Raw genomic sequence first — 26,504 nt, 5'->3', positions numbered from 1 at the left:
CCTTTTCACTTCCAAAGAAAACCAAGCATGTCTATTTCTATCTCTGTTCTATCTCTTTTACTAACTATTTAGGAGTGCTGACAACAAGGCAAATAAGGAGCAGTAGGTTGAACCTGGCATGCAATAAAACAAAATAAAACAAGAGCAAGAGCCTATATAAGGACTCATATTTGATATTTCATTGTATATTTTGTGCCATCTTTTCCCACTGTGATATTGCAAACACAATGTACAAACCTGTCTGTCAAATATTACATAGCAATGTTTAGCATGAACAGACTCCTTCAGGCTACTTTGTTTAATGTTTATTCTTTTCATTCGTAATATTTCACAAGTACTTTCCCCCAGGGATAAATAAAGTATAATAATAATAATAATAATAATAATAATAATAATAATAATAATAATAATAATAATAATAATAATAATAAATAAATAAATAAATAAATAAATAAATGTAGGCGGTGATTAGGATTTAAGGTGCAGTTTTACGACATGACTCCGCCCAAATGAGCCGTCCTTTGTCAACATATCTAACGCCCCATCACTACCGCGGTTTGGCAGGCGCGTTCACGCTCTGAGCAGATCCGCGCTCCCGCTTCAAATCCATTTACTCTTTCTAGTCTTTACACTGAGTCTCCGTCCACCGCAACCCGTCAACACGACCATCCGCTCGGTTTGACGCTCGGACGGCCCTGGCTGAGCGCTGAGAGCGGCGGTTCTTCGCAGAGACGCTGGTTAAAGAAGGAGAGGAAGAATGGCGGAGCATAGCTGCGCCGCAGCGGCCGGAGGCAGCAGCGCTGCTGCGCCTATGGCGGCGGGGACTGCTGCGCAGGATGCAGCGGCCGACGAGGCTCCTGGAGGACCGCCGGGAAGAGCCGGACCCAAGACCCCGTCCGAGTCGGTGAAGGGCCAGGTTTTCGACGTGGGTCCGCGCTACACGAACCTGTCGTACATCGGGGAGGGGGCGTACGGAATGGTGTGGTGAGTACCGTAGTGTGTTGTTAGCACCATAAGCTGCTTGTTAGCACTCAGCCAGGGCTAGAATATTACCAACAACCTGAGCAGTAAAGCTCTAGTCCACTCACTTAAAGGGGCTTCTATTCAGGGGCTGAGCTCTGGTTCTCAGTCCGCAGCTACAGGCGTGGCTTCCACATTTACAGGAAACCACTGCAAACACGCAACTTTCAACCAGCCGCTGATCTCTACTGCTCAAGCTGCAGCGGATGATCTTTAGTGGGATTTGTGATCTGAAGTGAGGCCTCTCCCCCTCCTGTGAGTGTCCCTACGCACGCCTGCTGCTCCTGCTATCAGTGCACAAGCACAGGGTCAAGTGTGATCAGCATCAGATGGGCCCTCAGTGTTAAAAAACATGGTGAGATGATGATGATGATGATAGCAGCCTGGCCACGCACCCTTTAAAAGTGCTTCAAACAGGAGTAGAGAACAAGGTGGCCCCACACTGTTTGTAAACAGTGTCACCACCCACTGGTTGGTAAAGATAGGTATAGTGTATTATGTAACCACAAAGCTCCTCAGAACACTGCTGTCAAACATAAGGGCTGTGGGTGAAATCCGGGCCTGCAGGGGGGTTGAGTTCAGCCTCACAATGGTAGAAATATTCAAGATAATAAAGATTTGTCTTTGTTTTTCAGTCGTTTAAATCAGTGGTTCTCAAACTTTTCAGCCCGCGACCCCCAAAATAAAGGTTCCAGAGACCGGGGACCATGTGGAGACAGGGCCATCTATAAGGGGGAATAAAGGGGAGAGTTTTTTGGGGTCCATCCATAAAGTCAGCAAAATGATGGTCCATTGTTCTATGAATCTGTGATAACCACATTTATTTATTAATCTGAATAATATTCACTGTTATTATTTGCACCATAGTATATAGTCATCTTATAAATGTCAATCATTGTTTTAATCAGAAATAAAATGGGTTAAAAGTGACGAAGAATGTTGAAAATTTGGATTTTATAAACCACACAAATTGGTTAAAAGTTACAAATCAGTGGCCAAAAATGGTAAAAAGGGTTCAAAGTGTCAATATTGGAACAATTAGTTTAAACCGGCAAATAATGGGCATGGCAAATTGTGAATATGGTTATTTTGCGAAAAACAATGTGCATGAAATATGGTGAAAATAGGTTAAAAGTGACAATAATGGGTCAACACATGCGACATTAGGTGGAAAAGTTGTGGAAAGGGTTTATAAGTGCTGAAAATATCTCGAAAGTGGAAAAAATATGCAAAAAAGGCATTGACATTTGATGGAGATGGGGCAGAAATTAGAGTGAAGTAGCAAAAATGCATTTAAAGGAGCAAAAATATGACAAAGTGATTCAAAAAAATTAAAAATGTGGCAAGTTTGGTGTAGTTGCAGAAGAACTTTAAAAATAAGCAAAAATGGGGTCAAATTGTAAATAAAAAATGTTCCTAGTTTCATGAAGGCATCTGATGACCCCCTCCCAGTGTATCGTGGCCCCAAATGGGGTCCAAACCCCAAGGTTGAGAACGAATGCTTTGTTGCATGTAGACTGTCAACATTATAATGCAATTTCTGTTGACTTGCTGTAGTGACATTTAAACATAGTGACTAAATAGTGGTGTTGAACATCAGCTTACTTCTAGAATTCCTGTTAAAAGCATCTAAAGCCTCTGAGATACAAGTGTAATATAAAAATAAAATGTTTGCTTCTTTGTTTTCTCTTCTTTTCTCAGTAAATAACACAATTTAATACAGCTGGTTTGTTGGTTTTATTCATTATTCATACATGTAGCTTTTAAAGAAGTTGTTAACTGATAGTTTGTGCATTATTTGTTGCTCATTATATAAAAACAATAGAATTTCATGTACCTTTTAAAGTAAATTTAGCAAGCGATAGACATAATGAAATTGATATAGTGAAAAAGCAAAAAAAAAAAAAATAAAGCAGGGGAAAATGACTAAACTATACAAAATCAACCCAGCATTCATGTTAGCATTCATGGCTATAAAGTCGATGAGTGTGTGATTGTCAATAATTTAAATGTTAAACAGAAATCATCAAGCCTGGATCCATAATTCTCACAGAAAAAAAAGCTTTGCTTAGGAGTTATCCATCTATATTTTAAAAATATTTTAATATTCACCAGTTTTGTACTTGATTTGAAATTGACTGACAAACATAAATCAGTTTAAAAGTCTGTCCAAAACTAAACTGTCTCTACTGAAGTTACAGAACTTTCAACATTTACAACTTTCAGACCCACATTTGGAAGTGTGGATCTGTCTGCATTGGAAAGTGACCAAAACAAACACATTTTTCTTTGGATGAATGATCCTGTGAACAAACTAAATGTTAAACTGAAGCACAATGAACAGGCGGGATCAGGTTGCGTCTTTACAAAACAAAATCCTTGACCTTTCAAGCATAGAGTCCCAACAACAGCTTTAATAAACCTACCATATAATACTTTGTGGAAAAACATACCATGACATGTTTATACGTGCACTGTGGATTTATTAAGGCAAACAAATGTTTTAAAGCTCCTTAAGTCCCATAGACGCAAACGTGTCTTATAACATCAATGCATTAGAGGAATGTTTGAGTTCATGATTTTAAAGGAGGCTTAAACAAACAACTGGTAATGCAGAGTATTGGAAAAAACAAGACTAAAAATGTCTTGAATTTAATATGTTGAAAAGTTTTTCTTTAACATGCTGTTACATGAAAACGCCTCTTTGGGTGTTTTGAATAAGTCGATACAAACTAGAGACGTCCCAATACAACTTTTCACTTCTGATACGATGGCGATATTACAGCCTTGTGAATCGGCTGATATCAATCCGATACAATATCCGCTAGGGCTGAACAATTTTGGAAAATAATCTAATTACGATTTATTTATTTTTTCCTCAATATTGCGATTGCGGTTTAATATGCTACTATTTTTTCAAGGGCTTTTTGTCATGTATTTTTCAATGAACACAAGCAATCAATCAATCTGTTTTATAATAAACCGTTTTAGATATATTTAAACTTTAAATTAATATAAAATATACATTTTAAAGCACAGATTACAACAATGAAGCAAACAAATCTGTGGCTTTACCTCTTCAACATATCTAACTAACTTCACGTTTCATGAAACATGTAAACATGTGGACTGCACTTCTTAAACACTATCTGAACTTAACAGGACAGTACAAGACAGGACAAGAAATAAAAAAAGAAAAATTCCAGCCTTTGCGATTAGAAAATCGTGTTTTATGATATTGCGGTAATATAGCAAATGCAATTAATCGTTCAGCCCTAATATCCACCCAAATCAAACATACTTTTATGACTTATTTTGTTGTGTGGAGTGTTAGAAAAGGTCTAATCAAGGGATAATACTCAGAGAACAATCGTAGGTATGGAAAAAATCAGACCAGGGACCCCCCCCCCTCCACTGTACCTGAAGGTGGTTGAACACAGACATGAACATTGAAGAACAGTCATGTGGAGACAGGACCATCTATAAGGTGGAATAAAAGGGAGAGATTTTTTGGGCCCATCCATAAAGTCAGCAAAAATGATGGTCCATTGTTCTATGAATCTGTGATAAGCACATTTATTTATCTGAATAATATCACTTGTTATCCAGAAACAGTTTGTTATTATGTGCACCATCATAGTATATTCCGGTAGTCATCTTAAGTTACATTTTTGTGCTAAAAGTTTCATAGTGATTGACTCAGTTCATTCGATTTAGTTGATCTTCAGACAAGAAGATTTTGGTCTTATTTTGGTGACAAGTTATTTTTTGACTCTGTCATGTTGGTGTTAAAATCATCACTTTTATCGATAATTTATTTTGTACAACAGACACCATTTTGTTTTCATTTGAATTGTATTTGTTTAATTTCAGATACATTTTGAACATACATGAATATATCTGCTAATTATAGCCATATCATACCACCATTAAAAGAGTTTAACACTACAATTTAAGAAATAAAAAATATAAGAAATAGAAAGACATTTTTTTTTATTGGGGACTCATTGAATTTCCCAGAGACCCACTCAAATCACCACCTGTGGGTCCCGGGGACTCACTACATTGAAAACCTATCAACATCACTGTGTATATATATAAATATATATATATATATATGTATATATATACTTTACTGCATTAATTGACAAACAAAATCACATTTTCACAGACAACTGTCATCAAAAGTATACTGCATTTTTGTTTGTTTTTTATAAAACAGACCAGAACAAAGAAAACAATGAAGAACATTATAATAAATAAATAAAAGGATCTACATAAATGGAAATTGTGGATTAATGTGCTTATTTTTGCTACTACTTTAAAAAAATATTTCACTACAATGAGGAGAGCTGTATAGTACAGGTTGGGCTGCATTGAGTAAAAACTACTTAAAACTACTTTCAGTGTTGCTAGTTAGAAACGGAAATAATTGTGTGGTTTGCTGCACACAGGCTCTCACTGCGTTTTCCATGAGTTGCCCTTTACACTGTTCTCCCACATATTCACATATTAGTACTAGGGCTGAACATATTACGATTCAAGATATTTCGAGTTTTCTATTTTGGCGATATAGAATTTCAATATCGCCTATATGGATATATATCTTTAAAAAGAACACAATCACACAGTACAAATCACACCATAAAAGTATTTAATATTATTCATAGAGTACAGTACAATGTTGTCCTCCTTTGCAATGTTTTCATATTTCTAAGATATATATTTTATAGCTTATTTTGTATTAAAATACTTGTTTTAGGAGTCGCTGCTTTTCTCAGAACAGCATGAAAAAGCTCAGTTAGATGATTAGTGAGTGCATCTTAACCCAGACCTTCATCTAAACAAGCCACACTACAGAACTCACTCACACATGCTGTCCCTTAGAGGAGAAAAAGCCTAAAGTAGCTTATATTGATCAGCTGTTTGCTAAAAAATGTGCCAGTGTGGCATTTTACATCAGTAAATTGAACCCAGAATTGTCTTTCTGGTAAGACTATATTCAGCTAAAAAAAATATCGAGCTCGATATCATATATCGCCATTTTGAGAAAAAATATAGAAATTTGACTTTTGTTCCATATAGACACTAGTTCCTCACATGGCAGCTCTGTAGATGTAAATGTAAAAATAACAAACACAATATGAGATCTTGTCATTTTCCATTTTGAGGTCACACACTTGCAGCCTTGTAACCAATGCACCAATTAGCATAGGTGCTACTGCGGTGCATACTTTAGGCAAGTGTTTCTTGCTTGAGAGGAGGTGTGTGAACTTGCCCTTTCATACAACATGTTGCACAATAGCAGAACTCTGCTGTATCAGTAGGAAATATGTGATGCAATCGTTGCCTCTGTGAGGGCATGTGTGGGTTTAGCTCGCTGGATTTCCTTATTTACACAGCAATATGTCAACTTTTAACGTTTTGGGGCTCGCATTATAACTCAAGGCTCCTAACAATGCACACCCCACCCCATGTACGACCAAAACTCATATCTCGATATTTTTTCCGCAAATGGCAAAACAATATAAATCTCGATAATTTTAATTAAAATAAAGTCTGACCTGAAAGACAATTCAGGGTAAAATTTACTGATGTAAAATGCCGCACAGGTGCATGTATTGACAGCACGTGTGAGTGAGTTCTGTAGTGAGGCTTGTTTAGGGGAAGGTCTGGGTTAAGACACACTCAGAAATGTATCTTAACTGTGCTTTTCATGCTGTTCTGAGAAGTAGCAAAAGCAGCGACTCCTAAAACAAGTATTTTAATACAAAATAAGCTATAAAATAAAAAAATATATTGTTACAGTAGGACTGCACAATTATTTCAAATTTTAATCATGATCACGATTTTGGTCGCCACAATTAGATTATCCTGATCGTCGGCAATATTTACATTTATGATGTGTGCTCTGCTGCATATCACATCAGGCACTTTCTCAACCATTAGTCTGCTGCGATTTTTTTATTTGAAGCCTCATTTTGCGCAGTTCATATATTGAGATTAGCCACTGATGCTACCATTAGCCAAGGAGGAAGAAGCAGGAATGAGTGAGATTATGGCGCTATGAAGGGATACAAAGTACAGTAAGCAAAACACTCAACTGTGAGCCAGATAGAAAAATAATATAAATTTTGCCTTGTCTTGTTTAAGTGTTGTTGTTTTGTTTTTTTTTTAGAAGGAAACCAATGTTCAGATGTTAGTTTTCAATAAAGCAAAAAATTGCTTCAAAGTCACTGACAGAAAAGCCTTTTTTCTCTGCTTTTTGCTCTGAAACTGGCGATTTGTTTAAAACTTTATATGAAATATCTAATATGAAAAATTTCAATATCGCCAATATTAATGTATATACTTTTTACAGCCTATTTTATATTAAAATACTGGAGGAGAAGTGGCAGAAATGGGAATAATGTAGCAATAATATATTAAAAGGAGCAAAAATATGGCAAGAAAAACTAATAAAATAGGTTAAAATATGGCAAGTTTGATGTAGTTGCAGAAAAACGGTAAAAATAATCAAAAATGGGCTCAAATTGTAAAAAAAAAGTCTTAGTTTCTTGAAGGCATCTGGCGACCCCCTCCCAGTGTCAGGTGACCACAAATACGGTCCTGACCCCAAGGTTGAGAATCCCTGCTCTACAGCATACACTTTTCTATTTCACAATTTTCTGTTTATTAAACTTCTCAAAATCATCCCAAACATGCTTAATATGATTCAGTTAATTATTGTTATTGTTATTGCATATTACTCCGCTAGCCCTGAGCAATATATCAACATTTCTATTTTGCCGCTCTAGAAAATGACATTTTCGCCTATAACAAATATTTTATTTAATTTTTCATCTTTTTTTTGTTTTAAAATACTTGTTTTAGGAGTTGTTTCATTCACTACATCTACAGAACTCACTCGCACGTGCTGTCCATTACAGGAGAAAAAGCCAAAAGTGGCACAAATTGCGTTTATTAAGAAATGAGCCTGTGTGGCATTTTGCATTAGCAAATTTAACCCTGAATTGTTTTTTTTTTTGGTCAGACTTTATTGAGTTAAAAATATGGAGATTTAAATTGTATATTGCCATTTTGAGAAAAAAATATTGATATGAGTATCGCCCAGCCCTACTACTACTACTCGCATCCAAGAACCAACCTTACCCAACTATTGTGATATTGTCTGCGATGCAGTGTGTAACATGATGCCTTCTCTCTGCTCTGCTCTGCTCGCTGCAGCTCTGCTATGGACAACGTGACAAGACAGCGCGTTGCTATCAAGAAAATTAGCCCGTTCGAGCACCAGACGTACTGTCAGCGCACTCTGAGGGAGATTAAAATCCTGCTGCGTTTCCACCATGAGAACATCATCGGCATCAACGACATCCTCAGGGCACGGCACATCGACAACATGAGGGATGTGTATCCTTTTACGCTTACTGACTGTTAAACACTATCATGAATGCACTTTTTTTTATATTTACACAACATTTAGAAGTTTTTTTTTTTTCTGTTAGTGGATCTACTGCCAGGGTTGGGGTCAATTATAATTGTAATTGTAATTAATTAATTACAGTTATCGAGTAATTATAATTGTAATTTCTAAGAACCACTCGTAATTGAGTTCAGAGATTTTTTTATTTATTTATTTGACAGTGTCGATGCAATTCAACATAGATACAAAATAAGTTTGCAGCTGATGTGATGCGCATAGTGTGTAGCTAATGCTAATTTACAACTCCTGTCCCTGTTACAGTGAAATACAGTCAAAACAATAAAATGTACCCCCCCACAATACAAAGATTCACATACACACACACAGATATTTACAAACGTGAACAATTTAGATTTTATTTCAGCCAAGACTTAAGCCTACAGGTGAGCGTTTTAAAATCTGATATGGTTTTGAGTTCTGTTGATAGTATATTGACATTGTAATTGTCATGAAAATTCTATAAAAATAGTCAATTATAATTTAACGCAAAATTGGGGAACCATGTGATGTAGTTAACAATTAATACAATATGTTTCATATCAAGCTTTCCCACTTTTTGCCATTTTAAAAAACTATTAAACTTATATTTTTCATTGATTAGGAAGCCTAACAAGGTAACCAATAGATAGGAAAGAAATTAGATGAATATTTGTTTTTAGTGTATTTTACAGCTGATTTAGGACCCGTTATCATAAGAGATGCTAACACAAGAGGAAGTTAACTTTTATTATGTTATATATTTCAGGCTCAGTAATTGTGATTAATTACTGATAATTGAGAACGTAATTTACTTTCTTAGGATAAAAAAAATGATTGTAATTGTGAAAAAAGCTGGTAACTGTAATCATAATTGAATTGTAATTGAACATGGGTAATTGAAAGTGTCATTGTAACTGAAAAATGTAATTGACCCTCACCCTGACCACAGCTAATCAATCAACTTTATTTGTCCCCAATAGGGGCGATTCAGAGTATAAAGATATGGGGAGCATAAAAAACATACAAGCCACAATAAAAACATATAACATTAAAGCATGTAGCAGTACAATTTCAGCCATTAACCCTTGTGCACTGCTTTAAATTTGCATACACTTATACACCTTGTGTACACAAATGGTCTGTCTCATAAAAGTGAAATAAGACTACTCTGATTTATTTATTTTTTCCCACCAAATCAGATTTTTTTTTAACTACTTTAACTACGACCTATCCATATAGATATAAAATATATTACACATTTCAAACCCTTTTTATGTTCAATTGACTTTTTATTATGAGAATCTCTAATTTTTCAGCAGGAAAAACACTAAATATGCGGTATTTCCAAAAATGAGGACCAAAGTCAAATATTTGTGATGAAAATATAACAGCTTTGACCATGTCAATAATTGATGGCAGAATGTAATTTAATGCATTATTATTTTTGGCACAAGGACAGTTTTAAAGAAGAAAAAAAATGTGCTTGTACACCTTGTATATTTTGCAAGATAAGAAATCCCAGCCTTCACTGAAATTTCCCTAAAATGTACGCGGTTGTTAGGGGGTCACATAAAACATATTTTCCTTTTATTTTGAAGGTAGAGGCTTAGATCTATTAGGTGTTATTGGAAATAGCATTATGATATGTCATGTTTACAGTATATGAAAAATACGTTGTTACAATGGTAGTCAATGGGGCAAATTTGGTCACAAGGTTACTAATGGCGTGTTTCCACTGGCGGTATCGGCTCTACTCGGCTTGGCTCTAATCTTTTTGGTAAAATGGTAAATGGACTTGATTTATATAGCGCTTTATAACCACACTGAAGCAGTCTCAAAGCGCTTTACTTATCAGCTCATTCACCCAATCACTCTCACATTCACACACCAGTGGGACAGGACTGCCATGCAAGGCGCTAGTCGACCACTGGGAACAACTTAGGGTTCAGTGTCTTGCCCAAGGACACTTCGACACATAGTCAGGTACTGGGATCGAACCCCCAACCTCTCGATCAGAAGACGACCCTCTACCACCTGAGCCACGGTCGCCCTTTTTGTGCGTTTCCACTGGGAAAAAGTACCTTCTGCAGCTTTTTTTTTTAGTACCTCCTTCTTTGTGGTTTCAAATAAAGCAGCCCGGGTCTGAAAATGTGACGTAGGCTCAAAGCAGACACTGATTGGTTCAGAGAATCATCACGGCGTAGAGTCATCAACTCACGCACAGAGAGGAAGCATTTGATCACCATTGATTTTTGTTGGCGATCTTCTGAGGATGGCAGCAAAAAAGTGCAATCCATGGAGTCTGCCAGTTTTGCTCAATGGAAACGTTCCGGAAAAACAGTATCGGGTCCTGAAAGCGAGGATTGCAGAGCCGTGTAAAGCCGATATGGAAATGGAAACGCGCCATAAGTGTCAGTATGATGGATATCTCCTTTTCTATACACTTCCAATACACAGGACTTTAGAATCAAGCAAATACAAATGTAAAAACAATAGTGGCAAAATTTCATACAGCTAGACCGGAATATTGAGAGCCAAACAATTAAAAACACCCTAAATGTCACTTTTGGTCACAAAGATGCTCTGAGGGTTAAAAACACAAGGTAACGTAAAATCAATGAGACAAATATAAATCTAAATCCAGCGAGGATCTATTAACTCATCACACTCGTGGAGTTAATAGATGTGTGATGACTATCTTTTTTTACAGGAGTGAAGAAGGGAGATGGCATCAGGGATAAAGTAGTATGTATGTGATGGTTTTGATAGCTACCTGTAGACTGTTGAGTAATCTGAGTTTGTTCGTGCCAAAGGTTGTGCTCTGCGAAGGATTTTAACTGAGCTTTAAATGCACTAACCATTTAGATTTTGGACTGAATATTGTGCAATGTTTGCTGGCCCAGACAACAATGATATTATAATAGGTGCTATATGTGTATGTCTTTAAAAAGCTGAAATGAAAAGCGTGATGTAATGACTGGGTTGAACGTCTCCATGATCAAGTCCAGGCATGAAAAATTTGAGTAAGCTGCTTTCTTTGTTGTAGTTTAAAGCTTCTTGCTTTACCTACGCCTCAAGAAGAAAGAAATTAGTTGGTTACTAGTGATATTTGAGCCCACGTAGTAGAGCTGGGTTTTCTATTTTAACGTTATATATATACTTTTTGTTTTTCTTATCTTATTTTGTATTAAAATACTGCTGTCACATTCTGTCCTTTACAAGACAAAAATCTAAAAGTACCACATGTGCAGCTGTTTATTAATGAATGTCCCAATCTCGTTGTGTATTTTTTTTACTCTTTTTGTGTATTTTTTTGTCTGTATTTTTGTTCTTTTGTGTATTTTTTTTGGTAATTTTGGGTGTTTTTTTTGAGTCGTTTTGTGTGTTTTTTGGTATGTACCGATACGTTCTTGGATTTTTGTGTATTTTTCTCCTTTTATGTTTGTTTTTGTTCTTTTGTCTATTTGTTGTCCCATTGTGCATTTTTTTCATCTTTTTTTGTTCTTTTGTGTATTTCTCCATTTGTTTGTATTTTTTCTCTTATGTATTTTGTTGTCCTATTAAGTATTTGTGTTGTTCTTTTGTGTATTTCTCTGTTAATTAGCTGCCACGCACAAATTATTTGTTTTTTTTTTTTACCAATTTTAAAGCACTTTGATGTTATTTTAGCATTGGGGCATTTTGCATCAGCAAATAAAACCCAGAATTGTCTGGCTTTTGAAATGAAGTATTGAGATTTATATTGTATATTGCCATTTTGAGAAAAGATATTAAGATATGAATTTTATCACCCAGCCCTACTACCTAGTGATTTTCTTGCTGTTCACTGTGAAGTTGTGTGAGCAGGTCCATAAGTTGAAATGTGGAAGCAGCATTTAAATCAGATTATTGTATCTTCAAACTCTGATAATCTGAGAATTTCCTTGTTGTTTTTATCTGCTGAATCATTGGAACCATCGCTGTCGTCGTGGTTCTGCCACATTAGAAGCAGTAGTGAGTGTGTGCAGAGCAGCTATGTGTAGGCGCAGTCCGTCACTAAGCTTCTGTGACTGTTCAGCTTGTCTGTGAATAGCTGCATTGTTCTCTGAACCACCGACAAGAAAAAAAAACATGTGTCCTTGTGTTATTTTTGTGTCCGTGCTTTTTTTTTTTTATTGATCTGCTGAAATCTTTGTAGCACAAGCTACAGAAATGGCTTTCTTTTACTACCTATTTATTCTAATAACTGCAGCGTACTGTTGATCTGTTGCGCTCCTTGACCCGTGCATCCTCCAGCTACATCGTGCAGACCCTGATGGAGACCGACCTGTACAAGCTGCTGAAGAGCCAGAGGCTAAGCAACGACCACGTCTGCTACTTCCTCTACCAGATCCTGAGAGGCCTCAAGTACATTCACTCTGCCAACGTGTTGCATCGCGACCTCAAGCCCTCCAACCTGCTCATCAACACCACCTGTGACCTCAAGGTCAGCTCGCATCCCATTGATTGGATGATAACAGTAACATGGTTACAGTATGGGGTCAACTTTAAAGTACATGTAGTGGAAATGTAAATTAAAAAAAATGTATTTATTGTATTACTAATATACAAAATGTGCACCTTTAAATATATATATATATATTTATAAAAAGGGGCATAAACTAAAGGGAGTCGCCATTTTTATCAGGATATGATGCACGTTCATGGATTCATGTTGGCTGTTGCTAGTAGGCCCGGCCAATATGTCAAGATATATCGAGTTTTGTAATTTGAAGATATAGAACATTAAAACAAACATTATTGCTTATTTTTTTTATTAAAATGCTGCTTTTGCTTTTTCTCAGAAAAGCATAGTTGGATAGATTTTTAAACCAAGTGCATTTCTTTCAGTTAAAAAAAGGTTTAAATGTATGAAAAGATAGATATATGTCCTATATATGCTCTCACTTTGAATTTGAAAAAGAAAAGGAAGAACACATCTGCAATTCTGTTATTTAAAACGGTGATTCCCAACCTTTTTTCATCGCATGTTTCCCTCATCTGTTCAGCATTAAAGCGAGTACGAGAGCAGGGCAATACATCACGATTCAAGAGAGATCAATATTCCAATATTGCCTATGTTAGTATATATATTTTATAGCTTATTTCTTATTGAAATACAGCAAGAGAAGCACAGTTAGATGATCACTGAGTGCGTCTTAACCCAGATCTTCCCCTAAACAAGCCACACTACAGAACTCACTCACACGTGCTGTCCTTAGAGGAGAAAAAGCCAAAAGTGGCACATATATGTGCAGCTGTTTGTTAATAAATATGTGTGTGTGGGGCATTTTGCACCAGCAAATTTAACCCAGAATTGTCTTTCTGGTAAGACTTTAAAAGTATTGAGATTCATGTCGTGTTTTGCCATTTTGAGAAAAAATATTGAAATCCGAATTTTGATCTATAATAATAATGGCTTGGATTTGTATAGTTCTTTTTTTCGAGGCGACTCAAAGTGCGTTACAGAAACTATTATTCATTCACACCAGTCACTCGCACAGTCAAACCGGTGGTGGTAAGCTACAATGTAGCCACAGCTGCCCTGGGGCAGACTGACAGAAGCATGGCTGCCATTTTGCGCCTCTGACCATCACCAACGTTCATGTACAATTCATACCCATTCATACAAAGCAATGTGAGTAAAATGTTTTGCCCAAGGACACAATGACAGGGACAATGGACGACCCACTCTACCACTGATGGTCGCCCTATATCGCCCACCCCTAGTTGCTAGGCAACAGTGTTCTGTTGATCTACAGTTTCTGACCAATAACGGAGTGTAAAGCCAATGGTTGCTTTAACAGCCCGGCGTTGGCTTCATAATATAGGTACAGTAGACACACTTTAAACATTTCCATTTCGACGAAATTCGGTGATGTGCGAGGACGGCTTTAAGCAGAGCTGCTCTGAGAGAGATCTGTGGGCTAAGCTAATGGGCTAAGCTCATGTGCACCAAACCAAAGTTGAGTCTGAAATCAGATGTAGTCCCGACAGAATTCCAGAAAGTCTCAATGCAACTTGTAAACGTACAAGTTGCATTGAGCACTACTATGTTTCTGCTTACACAGTATACTATGGGAGGCTGTCATGGCACTAACTGCACCCCCACCCTACCTGTTGGTTAGGGTGCCGTCAGGTGCTGATCCTCAGAGATAGTGGAGCATCATCCTGTCAATGAACAGATATTCTTTCACACAGCTTTCATCACAGTTGCTAGCCATATTTTTGCACTTCCAACACCTGGCTACTCAGCCATGGCTCGTTAACAGGCGCATGCTGAGTGGGTGCAGGAACTCATACAATAAGCAGGTAGTTGATGAGAGAGGTGATTTTTAATCCTCTTGCAACATACAAGCTGGATGCTGCACTATTATCACTGAAGGAGAGGTTTAAAACTACACTTCCCACAATGTAAACAGACCTGTTTCACCTCTACCTCCCACAATGCAGCATTTCTTTAAAGCAATAGGTTATGCTGATCAACAAACATGCGTGATATCCTGACCAAAATGGCGGCTCTCCATAGTTTATGCCCTAAGGTATAAAATTGTTCTAAAAAGTCCTTTTAATTTACAAAAAGGTGCACATAGTGTGTTTATTGGTAATACATTAATAAAATGTTTTTGTTATTTACATTTCCACTACAGGTACCCTTTAAAATGCTATATGGGACATTGTCAGGCTTTCTGTATTGGTAAAATTGGAAAAGTGAGATTGAGTGGGAGTCACGATTGCTACGAGTTTATTCAGTTATATGTTCCTTAATTAAACCTAGCCCATTTGGTCTTTTCTTTCTTTCTTTTTTAAACACGTTTCATTATTTGCTACATTTGGTCCGCCCTTGAACTCTGGTTAAGACTTGTGGAGAGGGGTGTGTCAGCTCAAAGGTACGGCTCGATTACAGTGTGGATTCAAACTGAACCAGAGAAACCTGGTCTTTAGTGTCTCCCTCTGCCCTGTGTTTCTCATTCATTGAGCAACTTAGCACAGTATTTATTGTGACATCTGCTGATAAAAAGGAACTACTGGACAACATATTATCCTCACCCTACAAAGCGTTATGGTCAGTAAAGTCAGTCTGTAAACAGTGTGTATGCATATGTTGGTAGGAATCCAGAAGCTAAAGTGAAAAGGCCACACATTTGGGAAAACTAGTCCTTGTATTAGAAACATCAACATTTACTGGTTTTAAACAGTGATTTCAAAGAAGAAGACAAATGAACTCTTTTCAAACTAACTTATTTCTGAGTTTCCCCCATGATGTTTTCCCATGCATGCTTATTTTCTCTGCCTTGGCTGGAATGAGACTCTAGGATCTGTGTTGTTTAGCCTCCTTTGAACTTCCCGCAGTCAGTCATCAATCCCGGATTACCTGATCATGTGAGTGCAGCAAAGAACAAAAGCATTGGGGCCCTTGAAAGCATTTGGGAAATGGGTGAAAGAGCTGAACAAATGCTACTTTGGCTTTTCATACGTGACTGTGTACTCGTAATGTCAAGCCAAACTCTAGTTTACTAGAGCTAGGTCAACTACATTAATTTTTGTGGTAAACGGTTAAAAAAACAAATAGAAAATGTTTAAACAGATTTGGGAAAATCTGAGGCTGTGTTATAATGACAAACGAAGGTCTGTCCATTTTCCTTCCATCACATGAACGAGTATTTAATCATCATAATCTGAGAAAAATACATCCAAATTACAGAAAAAAACAACAGACAAAATGACCATTAAAAAGACAAATTCACTCAAAACACATCCAAGATGACAACATATATACGAAAAAATGACAGGATAGATTGAAAAATACACAAAAGAACAGCAAAATATGCAAAAGCACAACAAAAACACTAAAGGACCATTAAAATGACAAATTCACCTAAAAAACACACAAGATGACAACATAAAGTAATTCACATCTCCTTTGAAATTGCGCATTGAATGTATATCCTCGAGGAGGAAGGAAAAGATCCAACCTCTGTACTACAATCCACAGCGAGATATTGATCCTGATCTCGGCGTGTCACTGTCCGCTATCCAGTGCAAAGACAAACTCCTGCTCGCAAATCACGCAGCAAATCTCAATCTGCATTGCAGTCTTTTGGTGAAAACTCCACATCAAGTTTGTACCTCTGGTTTGTGGGTTGACCTGATGTTCTTGTTAACATCTGGAACTTGGTCTTGTCATCAGATCTGTGACTTTGGCCTGGCACGGATAGCCGACCCCGAGCACGACCACACAGGGTTCCTGACCGAGTACGTGGCCACACGCTGGTACAGGGCTCCTGAAATCATGCTCAACTCAAAGGTAAGAGCACGACCAGCCAACATCAACACTGATTAGTGCTGACCAATGATATGGACTGCATGTTGTTGTGTCTCAGGGCTACTCTAAGTCCATTGACATCTGGTCAGTGGGCTGCATCCTGGCTGAGATGTTGTCCAACAAACCACTTTTCCCTGGGAAACACTACTTGGACCAGCTGAACCACATACTGGGTACGAGGGGCACTTTTTTGGTTCCTGTCAATTCAAACTGGAATTTGGGGAAGTTGGTCATTGTTCAGAGGTAGTCTCTTACTGTCGATGTGTGCAGGTGTTCTTGGCTCTCCATGTCCTGAGGATCTAAACTGCATCATTAACATGAAGGCGAGGAACTACCTGCAGTCTTTGCCACACAAACCCACTATTCCTTGGGAGAAGATCTACAGCAAGGCTGACTCCAAAGGTACAGAGATTTTTTTTTTATTCTTATTTTTAAATAATATGCTAAGAAACGGGAGATCTCATGAGTTTAATTATCAAAGCCATTGTTTTTTTTTAATTATTATGTTTTTAATAGTGAAATGAGAGCTCAGCAAAAGCCACCATCAATATTGAGAGCACTGCCTTTCCTTGCCCTGTATGTAAAAGGTGGTCTTCACGTTCCTAATCCTGAAATGACTATAACAGATGTGAACATTAGGGATGTAGCAATATCTAAATCTCACGGTTCGGTATAATCACGGTACGATGATTATTGCAATGTTGTGGGAAAGCTCACGGTTTTACAGGAAGGCACACAGTTAGCAGCAATGCTAACAACAAGAAGAAAGATGACCAATGAGAAATTGTCTGTTCACTATTTTGACAGTATTTATTGTCATACTTTTAGATTCATGACATTATAAACTGAATACTGCCTACTAACAGATACAGATTATTTTGCTAAAGTGCAATATTTCTAGTCCAGTCAGGAACACAAGTATAGGAACAGTCTAGTAACAATAAATTAAATGATTAAAAAAAAAAACTTCCAAAGAAATCAAAGTAGTGAAAAGCGCTTTATTCTGTGTTCAGATTAATTTTCGTTTTTTCTAGAGAAAGATGAACAAGTCAACATTTAAGGTTAAACCCAGGTAAAGTAACGACTAACTTTTTAAAGCCCTCGTTGTCAACAACAGAAAACTGCTGTAACTGTGTGACGTCTCTTGTTATTTCTTGAGCGTTTGAGCTGTTCTGAGGGACCATGGTTGTTAATGCTTCCTTTAGAGTTTTTTTGACCAGACTGGATTGTTTGTTTGACACAATGCTTGAACTTTTCTGGATGCGGTGAAACCAAAATGTTTCGCCACCTGACTTGTAGCCGCTGTGTCATGCACAAGTTCTACTAACTCCTTCGTTTCTACCTCGCTCTGCTGGCTCCACCATCCGCAAAGTTTCCTTTCCCCTCTGACTGCCTGTAACCTATGACGCCCCAAAGCATTATGGTACTACGTCTGACGTGACACTGCTTTTTTTTTTTACTCGGTTTTGAGTGAGGCTGCTGCTGCTGCTCACCGGTAAAGTTTTAAAGTTATTTTACATTTTAGTTATTGGTAGACTCATACTTTTTCCCGTAAATGTCTATCCTCGTTTTGAATTGTTCTGATCCATTTTGTGTGAGGACTGTGATGCTCTCCTGCTTACCTGGTGACTTTTCCTGTTGTCTGGCTCAATCTCCATCTGGTTGACTCTCATCTGGTATTTCCTGAAGCTTTACTATCAACCTGGGGCTGGAATCATCCAGCTTCTTCGATTTCGCTTTTGCCTGTCTGAGTCTGCGTGGATGGGACACCTCCACCTGGGCCGCTCTGCCAGAGAAGCATCCATTATGGACCTCGCCGGTTCTTCCACTCGGCCAGCACGAAACAAATAAAAAGCTTCAAGTCGACATCTCGTCGCCCTCCACGCTCTGCTCCCCGCGCTGCCGACCACAGTGTGTTAGCCTGCCTGCCTCGTTGATTCAGCACTCAGGTCCAACCTGACAACATCTGCGTCAACTTCGGCTTATTGAACACTCGATCACTCACAAGCAAGGGTCACCTCATCCAGGATCTACTTGTGGATCGTAAATTTGACCTTCTCTGTCTCACTGAGACTTGGCAGCAGCCAAACGACGTTGTTCCACTGAATACTCCTCCGGGGTTGGTTTACACGCGCGAACCACGTGACTCTGTCCGAGGAGATGGTCTCGTGATATTTTACCTCGAGAAATGGAAAATTTTGCCTGCGTCAACCCCTGCGTTCACTTCATTTGAGGTAACTGTCTCACAACTCAGCGGACCTACACCATCAGTTGTTGCTATGGATTTCAACCATATATCGCACTACAAGGACTGTATCCAGCAGGCTAAATCCACCCACTACTCCAGTTTAATTCATTCCCATACAGGCAATTCAAAAGCCCTGATACTCTTCCCTTGCACATGTACTCCACCACGTTCTGCAACACCATCATATATTTTTTTTACCACTATCCATCAACAGCTCCTTCCAAATCCAGCTCACGAAACCTTGTCCTTAGTTCTCTTTTTCCCCTCCTCTCAGCCACTCTCTGTTTTCACTTTACACTCTGTCTGTGACATAGCTGACCTCATTGCTAAATCAAAAAATCTCAACCTGCCAGTTAGACCCCCTTCCAACTATTCTCGTTAAAGCCTCTGTGTCCACTCTGGCTCCCCTCATTGCATGCATTATGCATTCCTCTCATCACTGGAACAGTCCCCTCCTCACTAAAAACAGGTGCTGTCACACCGATATTCAAAAAACCCGGTTCATATCGCAACAATCTCAATAACCTGCATCCTATATCCAACCTGCCATTCCTCTGTAAATTACTTGAAAAAAACGTTGCCTCACAGTTTCATACCCACCTCTTCTGCAATAATCTTTATGAACAGTTCCAATCCGGTTTCCGTCCACTCCATCCTCATCCTGCTTGATCTGTGTGGGGTTTTTGATACCATTTCACACACCATCCTCCTCAACAGACTTCTCTCTATTGGTATCACACACACCGCCCTCAACTGGTTTAAATCTTACCTTTCAGCCCACACTCAGTACATTCAACAAAAATCATTTACATCCAACCCACTTCCAGTTTCAACAGGTGTTCCCCGGGGCTCTGTCCTGGGGTCCCTGCTTTTTATCATCTACTTACTCCCTCTCGGCCATATTTTTCATCAGCACCACATCAGTTTCCATTGCTATGCGGATCACACCCAGCTCTCCATCTCCACCAAGCCTAACTCCTCCCTTCCTCCCTCCTCCCTCACTCACTGCCTCACTGAAATAAAATTATGGTTCACATCCAACTTCCTGAAATTAAATAGTGATAAAACGATACAAAATCCAGTTCAACCAAAGCTGACAGTTTGTGTATAACCATTTACAACTCCTCCATCTCTCAACTGGTTGAGTCTCGTTGTCATCCTCGACAGTACTCTCTCATTCACTTCTCGTATCAATAACATCACACGGTCTGCATAATTTCACCTCCGCAATATAAACCGCCTCTGCTCATCTCACACCTCACACTACTGCCGTACTCGTTCACACTCTCGTCACTTCCCGTCTGGATTATTGTAATTCCCTCCTCTTCGGTCTCCCCAACAAAACCTTTCATAACTTCAACTCATCCAGAACTCAGCAGCCAGGATCATCACCAGGACCCCCGTTACTCACTATATTACACCTATCCTCCAGCAGCTCCACTGGTTACCCACAACACATCGCATATATTACAAAATACTACTACTCACTTTTTAGGCCATCTGCAATCTGGCTCCCCCATACCTCTCCAACCTCATCTACATTGGCACACCCGTCGCTCTGCTCCCCAGCTCTGGAACTCCCTTCTTCCTGACCTCCGAAATGCAGATTCACTCACCACTTTCAAATCCCAACTCATAACATTTGTTTAAACTTGCCTTCTCGTTCTGATCGACATTATTCCACTGAACTTCCATTATTGTCCACCTTATTTTGTCTTTGTATTTTTTGTTCTTTATTGATTTTTAACCTCTTTTTCTGTATGGTGACCTTGGGTACCTTGAAAGGTGCCTTTAAATAAAATGTATTATATATTACTTGAAACGGTCGTCAACAGTCAACCCAAGACTTGTTTTTTTTAGCTCAAGTTTTTATACTGTGACATAATGACGATGACATCCAGGCACTTTTAATACCGCAGTATCGTGACATGGTCAATACCATGATATTCCTAGTTAGATGACAAAATTATATTGAGATTGTTGCACATCTTGTGGACTGACTTTGTCAACCCTCTTTGTTCCAATGCAGCGCTGCATCTGCTGGACCGCATGCTGACCTTTAACCCCAGCAAGCGCATCAGCGTTGAGGAGGCTCTGGCTCATCCGTACCTGGAGCAGTATTACGACCCCACGGATGAGGTAAGATGTGACCGAGGTTTCAATCAAACTGCTCATATATGACAGCAAAATGAGTCCACTGAGAATTTGAATTTCACTGATGTCAGCACAAAGGACTTTGTATTTCAAACATCCCATAATGGTCATCATCATTGGTTTCCACTCTGATATGAGCTTTAATGGGGAGCTTTTCTGCTCTGCCGGGAAGCCTCTTAGCCAGGTTTGGAATGCAATTAGTGTTTCGATTGCTCCGTGGTGCAGCTGGAGAAAGGTCAAAGAATGAGATGAGATTATTAATCACATCTCAATTTATGTAACCAGAGGTAGAATCAGAGTCCATGCTTCAGAAACCAGTGGGTTTCCTCACTGGTGTCCACAGATGTAATTATATGATGAAAATTAAGAGGCTTGAGTGTGACCCTTTGGTACAGAGAGGTACCTAACACTGTTTTTTTTTTTTTAATATGCTTTGTACCTTGCACTGTGCTGTTCAGTGATCCAACATGTATTCATTGCTGTGGCTCAAAAGATGTGACGTTTTTTCTAATCCAAATGACAGACTTGAAGGAACAAATGTAGGATCTTGGAATTATTGCATTGAAACATTGATTTTATCAGTTTTTGTTCGTTGCAATCTTTTAATAAGTCTCCAAAATGAATCCATGAGAGGTGTTTGTCGTGAGGTGACAGATTTTTTCAAATGGCTCAAAATGAATTGAATAAACTTAAAAACTGGTTTGACAGAAACAAATTATCTCTGAATGTAAGTAAAAAAAAAAAACTTATTTGGAAATAAAAAGTGTGTCGGGAAGGTAGAGCTAACAATCGGGTAACTATTAAAAGGGTTCATGAAAACCAGTTTTGAGGTATTTTGATTGACGACAAGCTTTGCTGGAAACCATACATAAGATAATTGTGTTCATAGGAATAGAATATCAAAGAGTATAGGAATATGAATAAAACAAAGTATTTATTACCGAAAAAAGCTTTACATACACTTTTATGCTCAACAATCCTGCCATACCTATCTTATTGCGTTGAAGTCTGGGGTAATGCATATATATCAAATCTACAAAAGATCCACTCTATACAAAAAAATGATAAGGATCATTAACCACACTATTCTCTTGTTTTTAAAATCATAACTTCAAAGTTTTTGATTTAGTTTCTTTTAAAACGCTGTTTGTAGTTTGTAAAGCTGCCCTCTACGGATTATCAAATAATCTATAAAAACAGTTGAAAATAAGAGACAATGATTACAATTTAAGGGGAGAACTTCATTTTATTCATTCAAAAGAATCCACACAACTTCAAAAACCTTGTGTACTTCGGTTAGTGGTTTAAAATGATTTAAGTCTTGTAAAAACTCAGTGATATTTAAAAAATACAAATACTTTCTTTATCCCAGGGGGAAATAACTTGTCACAGAGGCTCAAGAAATATTACAAATAAAAAGGATGAAGAAAGAAAGAAAAACGTACATAATTTAATAAGGATTAAATACAGGTGCACACATTACAGTAGAAAAATAAGATATGATAATAATACAAATATACAAAATGTACAAATATAATACAGATATATACAAGAATCAAAGCAGTCAGGTTAGAGTGATGAATTGTACAGTTTGATCGCCACAGGCAATAAAGATCTCCTTGATTATTACATGCATACCAAGTAAAGAGGTGACTATCCTATAATTCTGTCTAAAAAATATGTACAATTTGTGTTAAATCTATTTCTTGTTTGTTTTTTGCTATAGAGTGATGAGAACATATGTGTTCTGTGTTTTGTTTTTATTGTTTTGATGTTGATGCCGCTCACTGTTGAAACGTGTGCGTCTGCAGCCTGTTGCCGAGGAGCCCTTCACGTTCTCCATGGAACTGGACGACCTCCCCAAGGAGAGGCTGAAGGAGCTGATCTTTGAGGAAACCGCTCGTTTCCAGGAAACCTACCAGGGCTCCTGAGGCACAGGTAGACATCAAGCACAAATACCACAGGGTAACACCTCTCTTCCAACACGCAGCACTTTGTAAACATTCCCCATGTTGAACCTTCAGAAGCAGGAGAACAAGCTCAGCCTGTTTAAGATTAAAATAGTTTATTCTGGTGATTAGAAGTTGCTGATAATGGCTTAGCCTATTTTTACATCAGTCATGACTACAATACATTTTCTGATGCAATGGTAGGGTAGTTCCCTAACTAAGTTCAGTGTGACAGTATCATAAGGCATTAAATCAGCTGCATGAGCTAAAGGAGATTATTGCAGAGCAAGAACAACGAATAAGTGCCAAAGTTCACCATGAATGCAACGTGTGACTTCAGACCACTAGGTGTCAGTGTAGCACAAATTTGCTCATTCATTCCTTTGAAACACATCTTTGTGTGAATAGCAGAGGTGTATAAAGTACCTGGGAAAAAAATAACCAAGGAAAAGTACAAATACAGTAACTCAAAATGACTTTGGTAAAAGTGAAAGTCCCCCATTAGAAAATCACACGAGTAAAAGTCTTAAAACGGCTCACATTACATGTACTCTAAAGAATCTTGTGAAAAACAATACTTGAGTATCAAAAGTAAAGTATTTTAAAAGTATGCATAAAAAGAATCAAAACAACCATAAATCTTCTCCCATTCTTCTCTTTCTTTCACTGTTGGGTGAATAAAAAAGGCGTGTTATGATTAAACAAACAAAATAAACACCTGAGCAAACATGAACAGTTAGTGTGTTTGACAGATTTATTGATTAATATTAGTGTTACGAGCAACTACTCAGCTTTCAGAAACTGGAGGGATTTCTGAGATAGAGAAACTATTAGCGAAGTTACCGTCTTTTAAATTCACGTGTTTCCGAGATGTGTTCGGGGCAGGGGTGAAAGAGTACATATCGCGATACCGGATCCATACCTCTACAACCGATAATCTAGGTATTTATGGCTATTTCCTATGGATTGAGGAGGCTGCTACCGATGCAGCCGTATCTCTCACTTGTTGAACTTGTTTATTGTTTACAACCATAAGCTCAAATATGATCAAAAACGAATTCTGGGGGGGAAAAAATGGGTCTCCAGAAATACTTGATGTCAAAATGGGGTCACGGTCCAAAAAAGGTTGGGAACCACTGCACTATATAGTAGGGATGAGCGATATTGACAAAAAAAAAAAAATAAATTAGCCCGATAATTTCTGGTATTTATCACGATAACGATAAATAAAAACTATGAATATAAAATAAAAATAAAAAAAATCACAACTTGGTGTAAGCAGGTTCCTTACAAACACAAATAAATGTGACTACATCAACACTAGACACATTTAAAAAGGCTACAATAACTCAGAGCTGACTCAGAGTTCATGAGCTGATATTTTATGGAATATATTAGTGCATGTGGGTCACTCTATTATTGTTATTGTATGTAATTAAATTATTTTCTAAAAAAAAAGCACATGAAAAGCACAAATAACTCCATTAGTGTATTTACTGCTGATGAATCTTGTTTAATTTATCTGATAATGAGATACATAAAGTTATGGTGAATAAATAACTCTCTGATTTCCTATAATTAAACCAGATCAAGCTGGTGATTTAATCATTCAGTATATTTAGGTGGAATAATTTCAATAGTTACATTAGTCTAATGGGACCAGCTTTGTCTGTGAACACGTGAAATATAATAAAAAAAATATTGCGTTTCAGAAATTGGGACGGATTAATAGTAACATTATTATTTATGCTAACATTTATTTCACACAACGTGTGACATGTTAGTTTTTATCCTTCAATAGTAAAGTGTTAAATCTGACCATAAACAAATCGATGGCTCTCTGTGGTTTTATGACAGTAAGACGTGTTCTTTTTACTTGGTCCGTTCCTTAAATGGAGTGGTTAGCGTTAGCTCTGTGTGTCGGTGTGTTAGCTTAGCATAGTTAGCTTTAGTGGAGTTTCCAGTTCATAATCGTTGCTACAGGTTCATCTCTGTCCCCGTGTTTGTGGAACTTTGGGTTGATCTGACGCAGGAACTTGAATCGGTTCCCTTTGTTGGATGTTTGTCTGGTTTTAACCAAGTAGTGGTCCATGATGTATCGCAGCACAGCAGCTTCAGGCAGCTGAGACGAGCACCTCACACACACACAGACGGCGGTGTGTGAAGGGGGGCGGTGGCGGTGCACGTCAGAGTTTTCGTAAACAACGTTCCGTTCCAGAGAATAATAAGTTGATAACAAACGGGCAGTTTTGGCCCATGGAACACGTTTTTTTGGGGCCATTCTTAGTGGCCCTCGCTATTTTTCCGACATGGGAATTTATCGTTTATATCGTGGGATGACAAATTCTTACCGGTGAGAATGTTTTTGACGATAAATCATAAATGATAAAATATTGCACATTGCTAATAATAGTGTTTATTTTCACTTATTTACAAAATGAGGTTTTTAAAAATTTGTTATCACTCTTTCATTCCATCATTACAGTCATTTTTAAATAGTTTTCTAAGCAAAATATTATAGTCGGACAAAGAGGGTACCCACTCGGTGGTGCTTGAGCCAAAGAAGTTTGAGGACCACTTGTTTATATAAGATAAACCTTATATTTCTGAATGTGACAGAGTCAAATTGTGATTTTATCTGTAACTTTATTCTGAATTGGTTTTTTTTACCACGTTTTCTTTTTCTTTTATTATAGTCCCAAAAAAAAGCCTGGCAGAGGCCCAGGAACAGACGACCTCACCCTGAACCCACACGCTAGATCACAAGAAAACTGCATCAACTGCAAGAAACCAACAAAAATGAAAAAAAAAAAAACCCAACAAAAAAAACATGAGCGATTGAACGTTTGTCTGCTTATCTTTCCATTCTGACTACAAGAGAGAGCTGAGTTTGAACCTGTGCTGGGTGCTTGGGTGGGGGTGCGAGGGTCTGACGTACACTTTCACTTTCTTCAGCTTTTTCACTCGTCCCTCCTCGTCTCACCGTTCTTTAGTTTTCTTCTGTTCCATCTTCTTTGTTCCTCCTCTTCATCTTCATCACAAACCCTTTTCCTCGTGTTGCAGGTCTACCCAAACGCTTCCTCTGTCTGCACCCCCCCCCCATGTAAACAGCTGTATTAACCAACTCCATAACGCTCTAGTGTTGATCCATGTAAATTGCACCTTGGGAAATCGAGGGCTTAAAGAAGGGTGACGCTGTTGCAGTGCTGTGTGCGCGCGTGTGTGTGTGAACATACGAAAGAGAAAACGCTTTATTTTCCTCATCCTTATCACAGCTTTAGTTTGTACACCTTTGTTTGAGTCAGTACAAATGTGCATTTGTATGTT

The 26,504-nt window shown here is 38.0% G+C and overlaps 1 protein-coding gene across 1 annotated transcript; it reads left to right on the top strand.

Moving 5' to 3' along the window:
• The first annotated feature begins 530 nt into the window (after positions 1 to 530).
• On the top strand, positions 531 to 26,008 carry mapk3 (mitogen-activated protein kinase 3). The gene is made up of 9 exons (XM_028454433.1): positions 531 to 984; positions 8,248 to 8,430; positions 12,758 to 12,947; positions 16,692 to 16,808; positions 16,885 to 16,999; positions 17,097 to 17,228; positions 21,104 to 21,213; positions 23,040 to 23,166; positions 25,874 to 26,008. The coding sequence occupies exons 1-8, from the start codon at positions 758 to 760 to the stop codon at positions 23,157 to 23,159; spliced, it is 1,194 nt and encodes a 397-aa protein (XP_028310234.1). The 5' UTR covers positions 531 to 757; the 3' UTR covers positions 23,160 to 23,166; positions 25,874 to 26,008.
• The last annotated feature ends 496 nt before the right edge of the window (positions 26,009 to 26,504 follow it).

The sequence above is a fragment of the Gouania willdenowi genome, chromosome 8 (assembly GCF_900634775.1).
Source record: "Gouania willdenowi chromosome 8, fGouWil2.1, whole genome shotgun sequence".
Taxonomy (NCBI): domain Eukaryota; kingdom Metazoa; phylum Chordata; class Actinopteri; order Blenniiformes; family Gobiesocidae; genus Gouania; species Gouania willdenowi.
The sequence above is the reverse complement of the archived record's forward strand: the minus strand, read 5'-3'. Positions and strand labels throughout refer to the sequence as shown.